We start from the raw sequence: 18,636 nt of genomic DNA on the forward strand, positions 1-18,636 counted from the left end.
GTGTATATGTACATATGTATATGCAGTATGCGTGTATATGAGTGTGTGTCTCTCCATATACACACACCCCACCCCCACCCCTTTACACCTTATGTGTAAAGACGGAACAACCTATCCTGCCATTTCCGCGCTCTGCTAAAGAGGAACTTCTGCAGCTGTAAACTAAGGGCCGTGGCCAAAACGTCGATTGGTCCGTGTAGGCTCCGCCCAGCGACGGCCCGACCGCCGATTGGCTAAAGCGCGTTGGGGAGAGGACGGCACTTTGGAACGGTGGCTTGATTTTAGCTTCTTGGGGGGCGGCTGGCCATGGCGCTGCCGGGGCTGCTGGTTCTTCTGGCGGCAGCGACTGGGGCTTCCCGCGGCGGGCGGTGGGACCCGATCTCCAGTTTGCAGCCGGAGGCGGCGGAGGCGAGGCAAGCCGGAGCTGTCCGGGAGCTGCTGGAGCGGCTGGTGGGCCCGCCAGCTGCCTCCGGCTTCTCGGTGTCGGTGAACCGCTCTTTGGCTGGGCCCGGCGGGCTCGACACTTACCGGTTGAGCTCCGGGACTCCGGGGGTGGTGGAGGTCGCCGGCTCCAGCGGAGTGGCCGCCGCCTCGGGGATCTATCGGTACCTGAAGGACTTCTGTGGCTGCCACGTCTCCTGGTCCGGCACGCAGCTCCGGCTTCCGGATCGGCTGCCTCCGGTACGCTCCGAGATCATCGTTACGAGCCCCAATAGGTGAGTCGATGTCAGATGGGAAGGAATTTATTTCTTACTAACAGGCCCAGCCACGCATTGCTGTGGCAATTGTCCTTCTCATCACAGTCTGCAACCCACGTAGATGTCCATGCAGGTCCACTGATCCGCAGCATAGCCTTTTGGGGTGGTCAAATAGAATCCCTCTTTCCCTTTTAAATTCACATTGTTTTATGGTATAAGGTAACTCTTCCCATTCCACAACGGAACTGTCCAGAGTGCGAATCCCGCTGTCCATGAGGCTGGTTGACATGCACAGTCCTGGCTTGGGTAAGGCAGAACTGGGGCAAGCAGGCTATCCCAGTCAGGCAGCAGAGGCAGGGTGGTGAGGCGTTCAGATCGAGGCCAGCTCCCTGGGTTCTTAAAGGGCTGTGTGCAAAAGAAGCGGAGCCGGTAGTGTTGGTTTGCCCCCACCCCGCAGATTTTCTTAGAAGAAAAAGGCAAACTCCAGCTTGCTTTTAGTAAAAGAGAGCTGTGGCGAATATGGGTGAGGAAGTAGGTAAGTGGTGGTTGGATGTGAGGGAGGGCAGAGTGAGGTGTGTGAGGATAAACTGGATGTGTGTTGTGTGGTAGCAGTGGGTGAGGCACAGAGAGTGAAAGTTACCGGCGTGTGTGTGTGGGGGGACCCCACCTGACGTCTCACATGGCAAAGCGTGTATGTGTTTCACGTCCAGTCGTATTACCTAACAGTGTTACCTATTTACTGTTTGCAATGCTCATCTCTGCCCATCTGCACGAACATTCTAAGCCCTCAGGCCACAGACAGACAGGCTGCACCAACATTCTAAGGGTGACAGTTAAACACAGCTAGCTTCATGGCCTAGTGCGCCAGGAAAAAGACGTTTTACCTGGCTAGGGTATGGACTTTCAGTGGTTTGATTCAGTGGTTTGATTCAGTGATTACCTGCCCGCAACAGGGAGGGACGTCCTGTGAAAATTTGGGGGCGATCCGTCCAGCAGCTTCTGAGGGAGACCATCTGGGACAAACACAATGTTAGATTTTTATATATATAGATTGCTGCTTTAAGTGGGGAAAAAAGCTTCTAGGATGTGTTTGTGTGTGTTGTGTGCCTTCAAGTCACTTCTGATTCATAATCACCCGGGAATTAATATATTCCAAAATATCCTATTGTCAGCAGCCTTGCTTAGATCTTCCAAATTACATTCAATCCATCTCATGTTGGGTCTTCCTCTTTCCCTGCTGCCTTCTACTTTTCCTAGCGTTATTGTCGTTTCTAGTGAGTCTGGTCTTCTTGTCATGTGACCAAACTGCTATTGGACGGATCACCAATAAAATAAATTTGATCAGTTCTAGATCAAAGCAAGCCTGAACTCTCCCTACAAGCCAAAATAACCAAACTGAGGCTGTTGTGTGTGTTGTGAAAGGCTTTCACGGCTGGAATCAGCTAGCTGTTGTGTGTTTTCTGGGCTGTGTGGCCGTGATTTAGTAGGTTTTGCTCCTAATGTTTTGCCTGACGGCTTCAGAGGCACGGCACAGTAAGATGTCTCTCTCTCCATGGCCCATCTTACTGTGATATGCCTCTGAAGATGCCAGCCCTAAATGCAGGCAAAATGTCAGGAGCAAAAACTACCAGACCACAGCCACACCGCCAGGAAACCCCACAATAGCCAAGTGATTCCAGCTGTGAAACCTTTCGACAATACATATGATAGCCTCAGTTTAGTTATTTTAGCTTGTAGGTAGAGTTCAGGCTTGGTTTGATCTAAAACGGATCAAATTTATCTTATTGGTGATCCACGGCATCCATAAAATGCCATGTTTCAAACAAAAATACTTTCTATCAGCTTTCTTCACTGCCCAGTGGCGTGGGGAGGTTGAAAAGCCTTTCTATTGCCAAGAAGCCCCAAGCAGTGGTGTAGCACCAAGGGGACGGGAGGAGTGTGACACACCGGGCACACGCCCTTGCAGGGTGTGGCAATGGCGTTCTGGGGAGTGGCAGGGGTGCAGGGTACACGCATGCCCCAGGCACAGTTCCCCCTCGCTCCACCCCTGGCCCCAAGGGGCTGCACCACACTTATGCCAGCCAAAAGACTGGCTTAAGTGTGGACTACGGACCACCAGTGTACCCCTGGCAAAGGCTGGGAGGTGCCCTGCCCCCACCCTCAGACCACCCCTGCTATGCCGGTGGTGGCAGGGCATTGGCATGGCGTTCCACACCACGTTCCAGCGCTGTGGTGGTGGTGAGGGCAATGGCCACAGACTGGCAAAATCACCCCTCTGCCAGGGTAAGTGTGGGAAAGTGTTTTCCATATTTGTTGACATATTCTTCTTAAGATTTTGATGCTCTCTGTTTCGGTGGCCTGAAATAGTTTTGCTGATATCCCGTCTACTCTTGGTGATTTGTTCCTTCCGATTCTTGTGAGAGAAGCTTTTACGTCACTTCCTAAAATTGCAAGTTCTTTGAAGGAATCTATCATCCTTTTATCTCTTCAGTGAATTGACCCTATTTTTTCTGTAGTTTGCCCTGTTCTGTTAATATGTTTCCATGCTGATCTTTCAGCATGCCTCAATGTGCTTTAAATTTCCCTTTGATTTCTTGGACCTTGTGGAACAAGTATTTTCTTTTTTCTTGTTGTTCTATTTCTTTACACTGCTTATGATGAGAGTTCTTTTTTGTCTTGGCATGTCAGTCACTGAAATGCTGCGCTTAGACTTCTGATTCTGGTTTCTATCACCTTTTACTTTACTTTTATGTTCACCTGAACTGTTTATATATTGCATGACATTAAGCAGCTGCATATCTTTTGAGCTAAATCAAAGCAAAAATTTTCTCACTGTTTTGTGATATGTAGAAAAGGTAAAGTTTCCCCTTCAGTCGTATCCGACCTAAGGTACCACTGTGAGCAGTGATTTTATAGGCAAGCCATTTTTGTGGGGTAGTTTGCCATTTCTTTCCCCGTCTATTCTTTACCCCCTAGCTATGAGCCAGGTACTCATGGATGGATGAGTTGGCCATGGGCCAGCTGCCAGGATATCTGACCCACAAGGGGCTCGAACTCCTGATTGTGTGAGTGGCAGTGAAAGCACTTAACCACTATGCCACGCGGCATATGTAAGTTCTAATAAATACAACAACAAGCTGCCAAAAGAAGAGTTTGTCTTGCAACTCTAGTTCGCTAACTAATTAATAGTAGAGAGCAAGATACCATTTTTTCCCTCTCCCTGTAGACCAACATAGGTAGTTCAAAAATCAAGTGTGACTGGAAAGGACTTGGGCTCCCAGGAAGCCCTTCCGAGTAGGTTTGAGTCTCAGCACCATATTTTTAGCATATTCTTGAATATGCATAGTGGAAGTTTTCAGCCTTATATCATATATGTTGTGGCCTTCCTCGGATATTGCTTTCAGGTCTTTTAATCATCTTGGTGTTAAAGCTAGATTTGGGACCGAGCTTGGTGTAATGGTTAAAGTGCAAAATTGCAGTATGGGAGAGTTGGGATGAAATCTCTACTGTGCCCTGGAAGTCTGCTGGGTAACCTTGGGCCAGCCACACACTCTCAGCCTAACCTACCTCACAAGGTCATTGTGAGGATAAAATAGAGAAAACTGTCCCTAGGCTTCTTGGAGAAAAGGCTGAGTAAAAATGAAGTGAATTAACTGTTAAGGAGCCCTGTGGTGCAGAATGGTAAGCTCTGCTGACAACCTGAGTTCGATCCCGACAGAAATCGGTTTCAGGTAGCCAGCTGAAGATTGACTCAGCCTGCCATCCTTCCCAGGTCAGTAAAATGAGTACCCACCTTGTTGGGATAAAGTGTAGACGACTGGGGAAGGTAATACCATAAACAGTTTACCTAGAAAACAGTTTACCTAGACCCATGTCACTCCATGGGTCAGTATTGAACCAGTGCTTGCACAGGGGACCTTTACCTTAAAAAAATACTTTTAAAAGAAAATCATAAGCTTCTTGGGGCCTGGTTCTGTCCTTATAGAGATCTATAGACGTTCATGCCACTGTAAAAATACCATAATAATAGGTAAAATCTCTGCATGCTACATAGTATTTGCGGAAAGTAAGGTCTCTCTTTCAGCCTTGCTTCCCTCATCTAGAAAGTGGGTATAATAGTCATAAATCAAATGCAGACTGCTTGTGGTCTAATAACCAGTTGTATTAGAAGTTAACGTTAACCTAGAAAGATCTTTTCTGGTTTTTATTGGGCCAAGGAAGACACAATTGTGTAGCTGTTACGTTCTCAGGGAGCCAGCGTGGTGTAGTGGTTAAGAGCAAGTGAATTCTAATCTGGAGAACCGGGTTTGATTCGCCAGTCCTCCACCTGAGTGGTGGAGGCTCATCTGGTGAACCAAATGTGTTTCCACGCTCCTACATTCCTGCTTGGTGACCTTGGGCTAGTCACAGTTCTCTCAAAACTCTCTCAGCTCCTCTGACGTCCAAGGTGCCTGTTGTGGGGAGAGGAAGGGAAAGGAGCTTGTAAGTCACTTTGAGTCTCCTTACAGGAGAGAAAGGAGGAGTATAAATCCAAACTCTTCTTCTGCATAGAGAGTTTCGAGGCGAATCAAATATGAATGCAGATTTGGCATGAGCAGACTCAAATGTGGATGGTAACGCTGCCCAGAAAGGGATAGTATCCATTGTTTGTGCAGCACCTAGTGTATTCTTAGCAGTATGTGAAAAAAACAAACGAACAGGAAGTTGATAACAGTTAACTAGAACAGAGCATGATACCAAGCATCTTCTCTCTATTTTTAGGAAGTTTTGTACAATTTGCAGCATGACCGCCAGTCGAGAATCTTTGATGAGAATGGGGGTCATGGAAGGCTGCCAAGCGGTTTGGGTAACACAGGCTGGGGGCTGGCTCTTTCCCTCTTTTCTCTCTTCCCCTGCTGTGTCCAACCATCCCTGCAATGCCAGTGAGCACCCGGGACAACTGCATCCTGTCTGTGCCGTTGTGCTCTTTGCGTGTCGGTGGTCATGTCAATCTGCCAGTCTCGTTCTTTCCAGGATCAGCTCAATTGGCCGTGACATTTGGAAGGGGGGACAACTGCAGGGGGCTTGTTAGAGAAGCCGTTCCCTTGGCTTGTAAGAAGCATCCACGTTGGCAGAGCTCATGGAGGGCCTTGTATGACCTGGCTCTTTGGGCCGCATGAAAATGGGAGAGGCTGGTGGTGTGTTGGTTTGGGGAACACAGTTTTCCCACAGAGACCTGGAGAATTCTGGATGAACCATCATCCAGGAGCTTTTCCTCCTATCTGAAGCAGCACAGCACAAGCTCTTCATTTTTATTTTGTTAGTTTTACGGACTTCATTTATAACTCAGGTTTTTTTCCCTTGTGGGGACCTGAAGTGGTTTTCAACATGTTCCTCTTTCTCCATGTTACCCTAAAAACAACCCTGTGGTGTAGAAGAAGAAGAGTTTGGATTTATACTCTGCTTTGCACATCCATAAGGAGTCTAAAAGCAGCTTACAAACTCCCTTCCCTTCCTCTCCCCACAACAGACACCTTGTGAGGTAGATGGGTCCGAGAGAGCTCTGAGAGAACTATGACAGGCCCAAGGTCACTTAGCAGGCTTCTTGTGGAGGAGTGGGGAATCAAACCCTGTTTTCCAGATTAGAGTCCATCACTCTTACTACACCATAATGGCTCATAGTGTATTTTCTTGACAAGGAAGGCAGTCCTGAATATAGAACAACATCTCCTAAAAATTAGACATACCAAAGGTTATTTATTATTGAAAATAGTTGTCCTTGGTCAAAGTTCTTGTGAACTGTGGTGTTCCATTGATGCAGCCATGCATCGTTCAGGGACAGCCACAGCTTTTCAAGGCCTGGTGTGTATCAGGCATGGGTAGAAGGAGGGTGAAGTAATTCTAAGCGTAGCCCTCTCTGTCTCTGCAGGTTTAGACTGTTCCCTTGCCTTTAGACAGGATTAATCACAAAAATGAATATTAGGTCTGGCAGGAGTTTGAGGGTAACGCAAACAAGAACAAGGCTACTTATAGGGCATTTTAAAAAATCAACAAAAAAGTTGCAGTCTGCATCAATTATACATATTTTCTGGTTTTGCATGGTTATAATATTCATTAATAATAGCATTCACTTTTGTCAACTCTTCCCCCCCACTGGATAACTGGAAATTCAGGTTTTGACTGTGATTTCCACACCCTTTCATTTTAAAAACTACACTGGGCAGTCTGTTGCTGTTTCGGGTTTTTGGTCTCCGTTGCTACCTGCCCGGGAGCATGGCTTTCCCCTGGCTTTCCGCAGCCCCAGAAACAGAGGCGTTCCTCCCATTGGGCAAAGTGGGCAGTTGCCCTGGGCGCAGCCCTGTGGGGGGGCACAGGTTTGTTTGTGGGATTTTTTGTATTTTCAGTGTTTTTCCATTTTTGGCCTGCAGAGGGCGCAGTTTTAGGCTAGCAGCACCAAAATTTCAGGGATGTTTTGGGAGACTCTCCTGATGCTATCACCCAGGTTTGGTGAGGTTTGGTTCAGGGAGTCCAAAGTTATGGACTCCCAAAGGGGGTGCCCCATCCCCCATTGTTTCCAATGGGAGCTAATCGGAGATGAAGCTACACATTTGAGGGTCGATAACTTTGGACCCCCTGAACCAAACTTCACCAAACCTGGGAGGTATCATCAGGAGAATCTTTTACTGATGCCACCCAGGTTTTGTGAAGTTTGGTCCAGGGGGTCCAAAGCTATGGACTCCCAGAGGGGGTGCCCCATCATCCATTGTTTCCAATGGGAGCTAACAGAAGATGGGGGCTACACTTTTGAGGGTCCATAACTTTGGACCCCCTGAACCAAACTTCACCAAACCTGGGTGGTATCATTAGGGGAGTCTCCTAAAGATACCCTGAAAGTTTGGTGCTGCTAGCTTAACAATTGCACCCCTGCCAGCAGGCACCTTCCAAATTTCCCCAGATTTTCCTTTTAAATCCTCCCGCCTTTGACATGGATTTAAAGGGAGAATCTGAGGTCCCCAGTTTAAACACTGCAAGTGATGCTGTTTCAGGGTGGGGGAGAATCAACCCCAAAATAGCATCACTTCCAATGTTGTTTAAACTGGGAACCCCAGATTCTCCCTTTAAGGTGGATTTAAAAGGAGAATCTGGGCTCCCTAGTTTAAACACCATTGAAAATGATGCTGTTTGGGGGGTGGATTCCAGCATCACTTGTTTAAACTAGGCAGCCCAGATTCTCCTTTGAAACATTGAAAGTGATGCTGTTTCCCCCAATTGGGGGTACTGGATACAACACCATAAAATGTTTTCATAGCAGTAATAAAACATTTTGAAAGCATTTTGAAAATGTTTTCAAAAAAATATTTCTGCTGTGTGGCATGGCTTATTGTTGTGCTCAGATTTGTGAGTTGGGGCATGTTCTATAATGTGATGGTGACTTTGAAACAACCTGGTGTAAAAATCATTGCTTGGTCACAGTGGGGGAGGGTGGCTGCCCATGGGGGGTGCCAAACTCCAGTTTGCCTAGATACGCCACTGGGCGTAGCTACAAGTGGGAGGTGCGCGTTGCATTGGGCACGCGCCTGGGAGGGCATCAAACTCAGGTTTTGCCCAGGGCTCCAGTTTGCCTAGTTACGCCACTGCCCAGAAACTGTGGAAATGGCAGTTCTGCAAAAGGACTCAGCTTCTTCTGATGAAGATTGATTATAGTCTTTTCCACAAAAAGATAAAAACTAATTTGTATATTAATCCGCTGTTTCCTGGACCTTCTTTGTAGTAGAAATGCTCCACAGGGTTCCTAGTACCTACTTTTTAGCAGGCACTAGGACTCTCACAGAGCATTCTACTACAAAGAAGGTCCAGGAAATCATAGAATCATAGAGTTGGAAGAAATCCCAAGGGCCATCAAGTCCAACCCCCTGCAATGCAGGAACACCTAATTAGCACTGCTAACAGATGGCCATCCAGCCTCTGTTTAAAAACATCCAAATAAGAAGGCTCTACACAAGGATGTAGGTAAGGGTGGGTTCTTGGGTTCAAACCCCCCCCCCCTTACATGTCTGAAGCTCCGCCTCCCGTTTGGTTTTTTTGGTATTTTTTAGTATTTTTATTTTTGGCCTGAAGGGGGCGCTGGTTTTAGGCTAGCAGCACCAAAACTTTAGGGATTTGTTGGGATACTCTCCTGATGATATCACCCAGGTTTGGTGAGGTTTGGTCAAGGGGGTCCAAAGTTATGGACTCCCCAAGGGGGTGCCCTCATCCCCCATTGTTTCCAATGGGAGCTAATAGGAGATGAGGGCTACACATTTGAGGGTCCATAACTTTGGCTCCCATGAACCAAACTTCTCCAAACCTGGGTGGAATCATCAGGAGAGTCTCCTACTGATTCCATCCAGGTTTTGTGAAGTTTGGTTCAGAGGGTCCAAAGCTATGGACTCCCAAAGGGGGTGCTCTCATCCCCTATTGTTTCCAATGGGAGCTAATAGGAGATGAGGGCTACACATTTGAGGGTCCATAACTTTGGCCCCCATGAACCAAACTTCACCAAACCTGGGTGGTATTATCTTTAGGTATCATCCTAAAGATACCCTGAAAATTTGGTGCCACTAGCTTAACAATTGCACCCCTGACAGCAGGCACCCCTCAAATTTCCCCAGATTCTCTTTCTAAACCAACCCCCTTTAGCATGGATTTAAAGGGAGACCCCAGTTTAAACATTGAAAGTGATGCTGTTACGGGTGGGGGATAATCCACCCCAAAACAGCATCACTTTCAATGTTGTTTTAACTGTGGACCCCAGATTCTCCCTTTAAGGTGGATTTAAAAGGGGAATCTGGGCTCCCTAGTTTAAACACCATTAAAAATGATGCTGTTTGGGAGTGGATTCCGGCATCACAGTGGCCGCCCATTTCCATTTTCCCTAGCTATGCCTCTGCCTGGAGTGGAGGGCAGAAGGGACTGCTGGCTGGGAGCGCAGCCGGGGGGAGGGGGAGGGGAGTCTGCTGCCCCTGTCTTTAGAGAGCTGCTTTTATAAGCACTGAGGCTGGGGGGCGGCACTTTGGGAGGCGTGGCCATACCTCCAGGGGGTGGGGTGGCCCCGCCCCCAAACCTCCCCCTAAAAAATCTATACCTACATCCAGAGGTGGGATCCAGCAGGTTCTCACAGGTTCCTGAGAGTAGGTTACTAATTATTTGTGTGTGCCGAGAGGGGGTTACCAATTGGTGATTTTGCCACGTGATTTTTGCCTTAGTTACACCCTCCTCTCAGCAGTAGCGCGCAGAACTTGAAGCAGTCTAGCAGGAGGTGCACCGGCGTGCGTGGCAGCCTGCGCCTGCGTGCATTTGTTTCCCGCCCAAGGACCAGCGCAGCAGCTGCGTCCTTGCCACAGCCCCGCCCAGGAATGCCCCACCCCCAGAATGCCCAGCCACGCCCCCGTCGTGCCCCACCCAGCACCATTGGCACTACGCCACAGTTTGAATCCCACCACCATGGGAACCTGTTACTAAAATTTTTGGATCCCACCACTGCTCTGGACCCATTCCAGCTTGTCAATATCCTTCGTGAACTGCAGTGTCCAGAACTGCACACAGTATTTAGGTGAGGTTTAACCAATGAAGAATAGAGAGGTACAATGGTGGATTACAAATTTACTTTTATCTTTTTGTGGAAAAAAGTATAGCAGCCTTCAAAAACCTTCCAGAGTTCCTTGTGATAAAAACCAAGTACTTACAAATCAGAAGCATGAAACTGGAAGGAGGAGGAGGGATTTATATCCCCCCCTTTCTCTCCTATAGGAGACTCAAAGGGGCTTACAAACTCCTTTCCCTTCCCCCCTCACAACAAACACCCTGTGAGGTATGTGGGGCTGAGAGCGCTCCGAAGAACTGTGACTAGCCCAAGGTCACCCAGCTGAATTTCCCAGATAAGCCTCCATAGCTCAGACAGCAGAGAGGGAATCAAACCTGGTTCCTCCAGATTAGAGTACACCTGCTCTTAACCACTATGCCACTGCTTCTTCCAAAAGAGTTCTGTGCCTTGCTACATGGAAAAGTTTCCCAATTCACTTTTTCAAAACGGGCTGGGAAATGACTCAATCAGAGAGAACACACGTTAAAAAAAAAAGTGGGAGTAGCAAACTACTTTGGATTGCTCGAGCAAGTGACCCAAGCCACCAACTGCCTAAGAAGGCGAATCCAAGGCTTTTGGTAATTATGTTATTCTTTCTAGGTTTCGCTTCTACCAAAATGTCTGCACTCAGAGCTATTCCTACGTCTGGTGGAGCTGGGAACGCTGGGAACGAGAAATTGATTGGATGGCCCTCCACGGCATCAACATGGCGCTGGCTTTCACTGGGCAGGAAGCAATCTGGCAGCGGGTGGAGTACCCAATTTGTGTTTTATTTATTCATTTTTTCCCTTAACCCACCCCCCTTTTTGCAGATTTGGAAACTGTCCCAAAGCAGCTCACAGCCATTAAAATTCAGTACACAGAGTTAAGGGTGCAGAAGTGAGAATAATGTGTGGGCAGGGTCCTTGAGTTTAGGATGTTAATGACAAAGGGAGGGAAATTAGAAAGCTGGGCAGGAGAGTTGGATAATGCCAGTACTGGACAGGGATCAGCATCCAGTTTTGATTCTTTTTTGTAGAGTTGTACTGAGCTGTCACCCATCTGGGGACCAAGGTCACCTCTCCTTGTGCCGTTGGAGCAGTGTTCATTCTCAGGTGGGAGGGAGAAAGCCCCCCTGCAGCTCTGAACTCTGGCCAGTGTCTCAGTCCTTTTGTGAAGGATAGTCTCCTTGGCAGGGAAGGAACGTATTTTCTCAGCAGCCCAGGGTTCTCTGTCTTGTGGCAGAGTGTCTTTCTCTTTGGTCCTTGCAGTCTTTGTTTCATTGACAGAACTTGGGGAGCCACTGGCTGTGGGTCCAAAATACTTTTAAGGAAAACAGCCAGCAAATCAGCTAGGGTTGCTTGGTTCCCCTGGCCACTGGTGTGGAGTGGAGGGGTAGAGTTCCAGGTCCTGATTGGGAAACCCCTGGAGATTTAGAGGACAGGGGACTTCAGTAGTGCACAACATCGCAGTGTTTTCAAATACTATTGGGTTCATGTTCCCAACTCAGGTTACTCACAGCCACACACACCTGCAGTGGGGGGGGGGAGGGTTCCTGCCTCCCCCCTGCCAGCTGTTTCCTCACACAAAAATTCAACTGGGAGGGGTTATTTTTACATTTTTTGCTACTCCACATGCACAGGTGGAAAGACGTGGAACCCAAACCAAATTCTTTGAAAACACCAATGGGGAGCCTGGCCCGAAGATCTGGGAGAGAGAGAGAGAAAGAGACGCGCGCGCACACACATGCGCGCACACGCACACACACACACATACCCCGCTCAGTTTGCTTGGGCAATCTTGTGCCGGTCGCTCAGACGTTGTCATGTTGTAGGCCTAAAATGGAGGAGTGGAGAAGGAGAAAAGCAAGGTGTAAATATCTAAAGAAATAAATAATTTCCCCTCTGTCTCCCTCCAGGTATATTTGTCCCTGGGGCTGAACCAGTCAGAAATTGATGAATATTTCACTGGCCCAGCCTTTCTGGCTTGGAACCGCATGGGGAACCTGCACACCTGGGCAGGGCCTTTGCCTCTCTCCTGGCACCTGAAGCAGCTCTATTTGCAGGTAACTGGGCCTGGTTCAGTGCCAGTGCTGAACAAGGGCTGTGACATCTCAGAGCGGCTTTCCCTCCTGCTACCTCACATAACCAGTTTCTCCCTCTGCTTACCTCAGTCTATAGTCAATTAAACAGCCACTGCTGCCTCAGCTGACTTTGTGTTGGCAAGAACTGGTCTCCCACGCTGGCTGATGACTGAAATAGATACAGTTGTGGCAGCTATCTTTGTTCCAACGTGGGGAGTGGACATTGGGTTGGATCTGATCTTAATGTCCCAGGAATACACAGACAAGCAGAGCTGGGCTCTCTGTATGCTCCATTCCCCCATGCATTTGTCTGTGGTGGTAAAGCAACATTTTAAAAAATCTGCGCCAATGAGATCCTCAATAATCAGAGGGCTGGCTGGGCAAAAGTCCTACCTAGCCTTGCCTGCTTCCTAAATAAATCTTGGTGGTCACCAGAAGAGATATCAGTGGATGCCATGGTGCCCATGTTGGGGACTCCTGAGTTAGAGTTCTGGAGTAGAATTTGGAAGACCTGGGTGTGCAGTTCCTCACTCTTCCATGGAAAGTTGCTCTGTGAGAAGAAGAAGAGAGGAGTAGTAGTTTGGATTTATATCCTACCTTTCTCTCCTGTAAGGAGACTCAAGGTGGCCTACAAGCTCCTTTCCCTCTCCCCACAACAGACACCTTGTGAGGTAGGTGGGGCTGAGAGAGTTCCGAAGAACTATGACTAGCCCAAGGTCACCCAGCAGGAATAAGCTCATCAGATAAGAGTCCGCCACTCATGTGGAGCAGTGGAGACTCATACCTGGTTCTCCAGACTAGAGTTCACTGCTCTTAACCATTATACCATGCTGACTCTCTTTGGGCAAGACTCTCTCAGTCTAATCTACCAGTTGTCAGGAGGAAGGGAGAGTCATGTACCACTTTGTTCTCCTTGGTGAGAGGATGAGATGAAATATTCTCTAGACAGACAAATATTAAGTAGGGAAATGCATGGATTTTTTTGTGGAGGGCCATTAATGGGGAAAGGGCACAATGCAGATACCCCCAGTGGGCCAGTTTGCACTACCCCATCTTTCTCTCTTTGCTTTCCCAGTATAGGATCCTCGAGAGAATGCGTTCCCTGGGAATGTTGACGGTGCTGCCCGCCTTCTCTGGACATATCCCCCGCGGAGTTTTAAGGTGAGTCTTGCCCGTATTTTAACTGTGGCTGGTGGAAAGGGTATGGTTGAGACTGTTGATTCCTTGCTGTGCTCCAAAAAAGGGAGGAGCCACAGCCAAAAGAAAATGCCCAGCCTTCTGGGAAACTGTGAAAAGCTGGCCAGAGATCTGGCTGGGGTTTACAGCCTGTAGTGGTAGAACTTGGGGGCTGGGCCCAACCAACGTTTCTGCTGGTGAAAAAGGAGGAGTCAGCCAGGCTGAGAATCACTGGGACTGTAGGTTCAAAAGCCACCTGGAACAAGAGCTGTAGTAAGGTGAGCCAGAATAAAACGTCTTACAAACTGATCACATGCTATAGGCATAACGTCTAGTCTGTTGATAGACATAGACTGCATAAGTCATTCTACAGTAATAATACAGGGAGTCCTTAATACAGTATCAGAAACCCACAAGCCGGCCAGTCCTGGTACGTTATTGGTTTCGAACGTGTTTTCGGAGGGTTGTGCTGTTTTCAAAGGGAAACTTTTTTTCAAAGGGGAAACTAGCGCTTTTTTACTCTTGAAAGCATAACATTGTGTAAATATCACTATTTCAGTAAAATTGAAAGTATTCCGTCATTCTGACTGCCATCCGCTTTTGTGCAATATTGGCTACTGTTTCTAGTCTATTCCACAGCCTCCCCTACTCTCTTCATTTGACAGAATGGATTTTTAAAATCAAAGCAGCGCAAAGGAATGGATCTGGTTCAAGTGGAATGACAGATAAATGAAAACAGGGGGTTGAATAACCCCGATAGGTGGCGGATTGTCTCTTACCATCTCCAGGTTTTCAGAGTTTCTTCTTCCAGTCTTGATTCCAGGTCCCCTGGACAGAGTGTACATGAAACAGCCACTGGCTCTAGTGTTCCTTTTCATATTTCATTTGCACGCTGCAGGATTTTCCCCCGGATCAATGCGACACGTCTGGGGAGCTGGAGTCACTTTGACTGTGCCTGCTCTTGCACCTACCTCCTGTCGCCCGAAGATCCCATGTTCCAGGTCATTGGGACTCTCTTTCTAAAAGAGCTGATAAAGGAGTTTGGAACTGACCATGTCTATAGTGCTGACACTTTCAACGAGATGCGTCCGCTCTCATCGGAACCTGCCTACCTATCCAAGGTCAGCGCAGCTGTTTTCCACTCTATGGCTGGAGGTACGATGTAACTGTTCCCCATCCTCTTTCTTCCTTTTTTCTGTCTTCCTTATGTCCTCTCGGGAAATCTAGGTCGACATATGGATGGGAAGAATGAATGCAGGCAAATCAACTCCCCATAGAGGGTTTCAGATTGTGGGTGAATACCTTTAGGAGGTTTGTCTCTGTGTGTAGTTTTTGTTACTATTCTACGTCACCATGGTAAAGTAAATCCTGCAGTCTACATACATTATGCAAATGAAGCGGACTGATGTATATTTATTTCTACATTATATGGCAATCAGAAGGAATGTGGAGCACTGAACCCTCATCTGCTAAGATCAACAGAAGTCCATAGTTTTATCTGTTTTTCTAATTCTGAATCTGGTGCCAGAACGTGGATCAAAAAATCTACACAATATAGACAGAGGCAGAGAAGGGAAATAGACATTTAAAAAAAATAGAAGGGGGCAGGGAGAGAAGAAACTAGAAAGGATTTTAAAATGCTGAGATTTCACAAGATCTCAGTAGCCATTTTTAATTGCCAAGGCAACGTGAATGTCTAGGTCAGTGTTCCCCAATGTAGCAACTGTGGATGCCACTAATATCTTTCCTGACTTCCACCAAGTGTTTTCAGAAAGTAGGTGAGGTGTTTGCCCAACAAGGCAAAACTTGATTGCCTGAGCAGATTTTTTAAAATTTTTGTTTTAGCCAGCTTTCCACCACAGCATACAGATCTTCATTGTGTGACTGAAGGACAGCCTCAGCAGCCATTTTCTAGCTGGCTCCACTTCCTGAGGCCACCATTTTGTGTCAGAATTCCAAAGACAGCCATGGGCTCAAAAGAGTTGGGGACTGTTGGCCTAGGTAATCCAAAATGGCTGCCACAGTTTAACTTTGAGACTGAGGGACAGTCAGAAAAGATGAGAAGGGTGGGAAGAGTGAACCTGCAGCAGTGAGTGTGAGGAAAGAAAAATGGACCAAAGACGGAATAGTGGATCTGAAGGAAGAAAGCCAGGAAAGGGAAGAAACTGCAGAGGTTGTGAGTGCAAGGGAAAGAGGCAAACTAGAGGCAGCATGGAGAGTTACTGGGAGAGGATAAGATTCCCCAAGGCATCGCACATCCCCTGCTTGTATTTATCTATAGAGCATTGAAAGTTGCGTATATTATCGCAGTACTTTTTCTGAAACTTCATCTGGTACTGAGCTGGAAAATTGCCTGTTTATTATTGCGGAGATTGTCAGGTGGCTGAATTTTGCACACCACTTTTTATTGTACAACAATAGAACAATGGACTCTCTTGCAATCCTGATGATAGTGTATTTTATTTAATTATTGGCCATATTCAAAGCAAACTTACAGAATACAATAAAATCCTGTTTTAGGCCTACAACTACCTGGTGAAACTGGCTAGTGACCGGGGCAAGGAGTAGAAAGTATGCCCCCCCATGCCAGTGAAATTTTGGACCCCCCCCCCAGCATCCTCCCTTCTACCCCTTTCCTTCCCTGAACCCCCCACCTCTATCCAGCACAGCTTCTCTTGGAAGAGTAGCCACTGCTCCATTTGCTTCGGCTTTTCCACCCTCCATGTGACTAAATGACTGCAGCCCAGGGACATTTGACCCCATATGTGCTCCTGGGCAGTACACCCCTGGCTGACATACAGACCACCTACTGAGTTTCTTGGGTCTGCGCACTCTACCATACTGTCCTCTCCAAGTACTGCTCACTTCTTTCCCTTGCAGGAAATGCTTGGAATTGTAGTTCTGGAACTGACAGTCAATAGCAGAGCACTAGTGACCAAGAAACTATATTTCCCAGACTTCCTTGCATCAGGAAGCCAAGCTGAGACTGTTTTTTTGTTTTAAATTGTGGATTGTATCTTCCCATGAATGGGTGCAGGAGTTAAAATGCAGTACAGGTTTTGTCAATGGAAGTAATTCCTTAACTTGAGCCTTAAGAACGCCTTTTTGCTCTTTTCTGTTATCTCTCCCTGCAGCCGACCCCGGAGCCATGTGGTTGATGCAGGGCTGGCTTTTCCAACATCAGCCTGACTTTTGGCAGCCAGCCCAAGTCCGAGCTCTCCTGCAGGGCGTGCCTCTCGGTCGGATGGTGGTGTTGGATCTTTTTGCTGAATCCAAGCCCGTCTATCCCTGGACTGAATCCTTCTACGGGCAGCCTTTTATCTGGTGCATGCTCCAGAACTTTGGTGGAAACCACGGCCTTTTCGGCAGCGCAGAGAGCATCAACCGAGGCCCTTTTGCTGCCAGGGAGTTCCTCAACTCCACCATGGTGGGTGTCGGCCTGACTCCCGAGGGCATTGAGCAGAACGACGTGATGTACGAGCTCATGACCGACCTGGGCTGGCGCAGGGAGCCAGTGAATCTGCAGCAGTGGGTGACTGGGTATGCCACGCAGCGCTACGGTGCCAGGAACCCAAAGGCAACGGCTGCCTGGCAGTTGCTGCTTCAGAGCGTCTACAACTGTCCGGGGGTTTGTGTAAACCACAACCACAGCCCGCTCGTGCGCCGGCCGTCCTTGCGGATGAACACGGAGCTGTGGTACAACCAGAGTGCTGTCTACGAAGCCTGGCGACTGTTGCAGAGTTCTTCTGGGGAGCTGGGTGCCAGCAGGACCTTCTGCTATGACTTGGTGGATGTGGCCCGCCAAGCCCTGCAGCAGCTGGTGAGTGACTATTACCGGGAGATCCAGCAGGCGTTCCAGGGCCGCGTGCTGTCTCGCCTGCTCACAGCGGGTGGCGTGCTGGTCTATGACCTCCTTCCAGAACTGGACAGCCTCCTAGCCAGTGACGAGCGGTTTTTGTTGGGCCGCTGGCTGGAGTCTGCCCGTTTGATGGCCACCAGCGACACAGAGGCCGATCTGTATGACCTCAACGCCCGCAACCAGCTGACGCTCTGGGGACCTCTCGGCAACATCTTGGACTATGCCAATAAACAACTGGGAGGGCTGGTGCTGGACTATTACGGGGTGCGCTGGAATCTCTTTGTTTCCACCCTGGTGGAGTGCCTCAACACTGGCACACCCTTCCACCAAAACCAGTTCAACCAAGCTGTTTTCCAGGTGGAGAGGGGGTTTATCTACAATGGGAAACAGTACCCAGCCAAGCCCATTGGCAACACCCTGCAGATTGCCGAGGAGATATTTCTCAAGTATTACCCTTCTGCCATGAAACGTGGACATTTGGGTGCTGTATGAAGGGTGACTTAGTTCAGGGAAAGATGGTTCAGCCATTTGGAGCAGAAATCCAAAACTTATTTTGTGCTCAAGCTCTGAGCCAGACCTGACACTGGATAGCTTGGGTGACTGTTTTGAATACGTGGTCCAAAGTGGAACTCCGGCAAGGAGAGAGAGATCCATGGGGCAAAAAATTGAGCCTGGAAATTTGTGCCCTTTGACCTGGAACCACTTTACTCCTAGTTCCCAATTCATACAGTGTGTGGGGATGTTTGTCAGGAACTTGGCATGTGCTCAGAGACACTTTTGTTCTCCTCCTTCTAGGGTTCTAGCTCACATTGAGCTCACAGAGTGGGAAGTGGGTTCACCTTAGTCAGAATGGGAAAGTAATGGGAGGACTTCTGAAGTAGCTGCCTGCCTTCTTTTGGTTTTCCCTGTACCATCTAGACTGTGGCATCTCCCAAGAAGAAGAAGAAGAGTTGGATTTATATCCCCCCCCCTTCTCTCCTGTAAGGAGACTCAAAGGGGCTTACAATCTCCTTTCCCTTCCCCACCCCCCAACATACACCCTGTGAGGTGAATGGGGCTGAGAGAGCTCCAAAAAACTGTGACTAGCCCATGGTCACACAGCTGGCATGTGTTGGAGTTCACAGGCTAATCTGAATTTCCCAGATAAGCCTCCACAGTTCAAATGGCAGAGTGGGGAATCAAACCCGGTTCTCCAGATTACAGTGCACCTGCTCTTAACCACTATGCCACTGCTGCTCCC

General features: G+C 48.2%; 1 protein-coding gene across 1 annotated transcript; it reads left to right on the forward strand.

Annotated features, from left to right (window-relative positions):
- Positions 1-259: 259 nt before the first annotated feature.
- Positions 260-18,423, forward strand: NAGLU (N-acetyl-alpha-glucosaminidase). The gene is made up of 6 exons (XM_048517806.1): positions 260-716; positions 10,900-11,047; positions 12,197-12,343; positions 13,437-13,522; positions 14,436-14,692; positions 16,672-18,423. Exons 1-6 carry the CDS (start codon positions 307-309, stop codon positions 17,886-17,888), a joined length of 2,265 nt encoding a protein of 754 aa, XP_048373763.1. The 5' UTR covers positions 260-306; the 3' UTR covers positions 17,889-18,423.
- Positions 18,424-18,636: the final 213 nt, after the last annotated feature.

Source organism: Sphaerodactylus townsendi, linkage group LG15, assembly GCF_021028975.2.
Source record: "Sphaerodactylus townsendi isolate TG3544 linkage group LG15, MPM_Stown_v2.3, whole genome shotgun sequence".
Classification (NCBI taxonomy): Eukaryota; Metazoa; Chordata; class Lepidosauria; order Squamata; family Sphaerodactylidae; genus Sphaerodactylus; species Sphaerodactylus townsendi.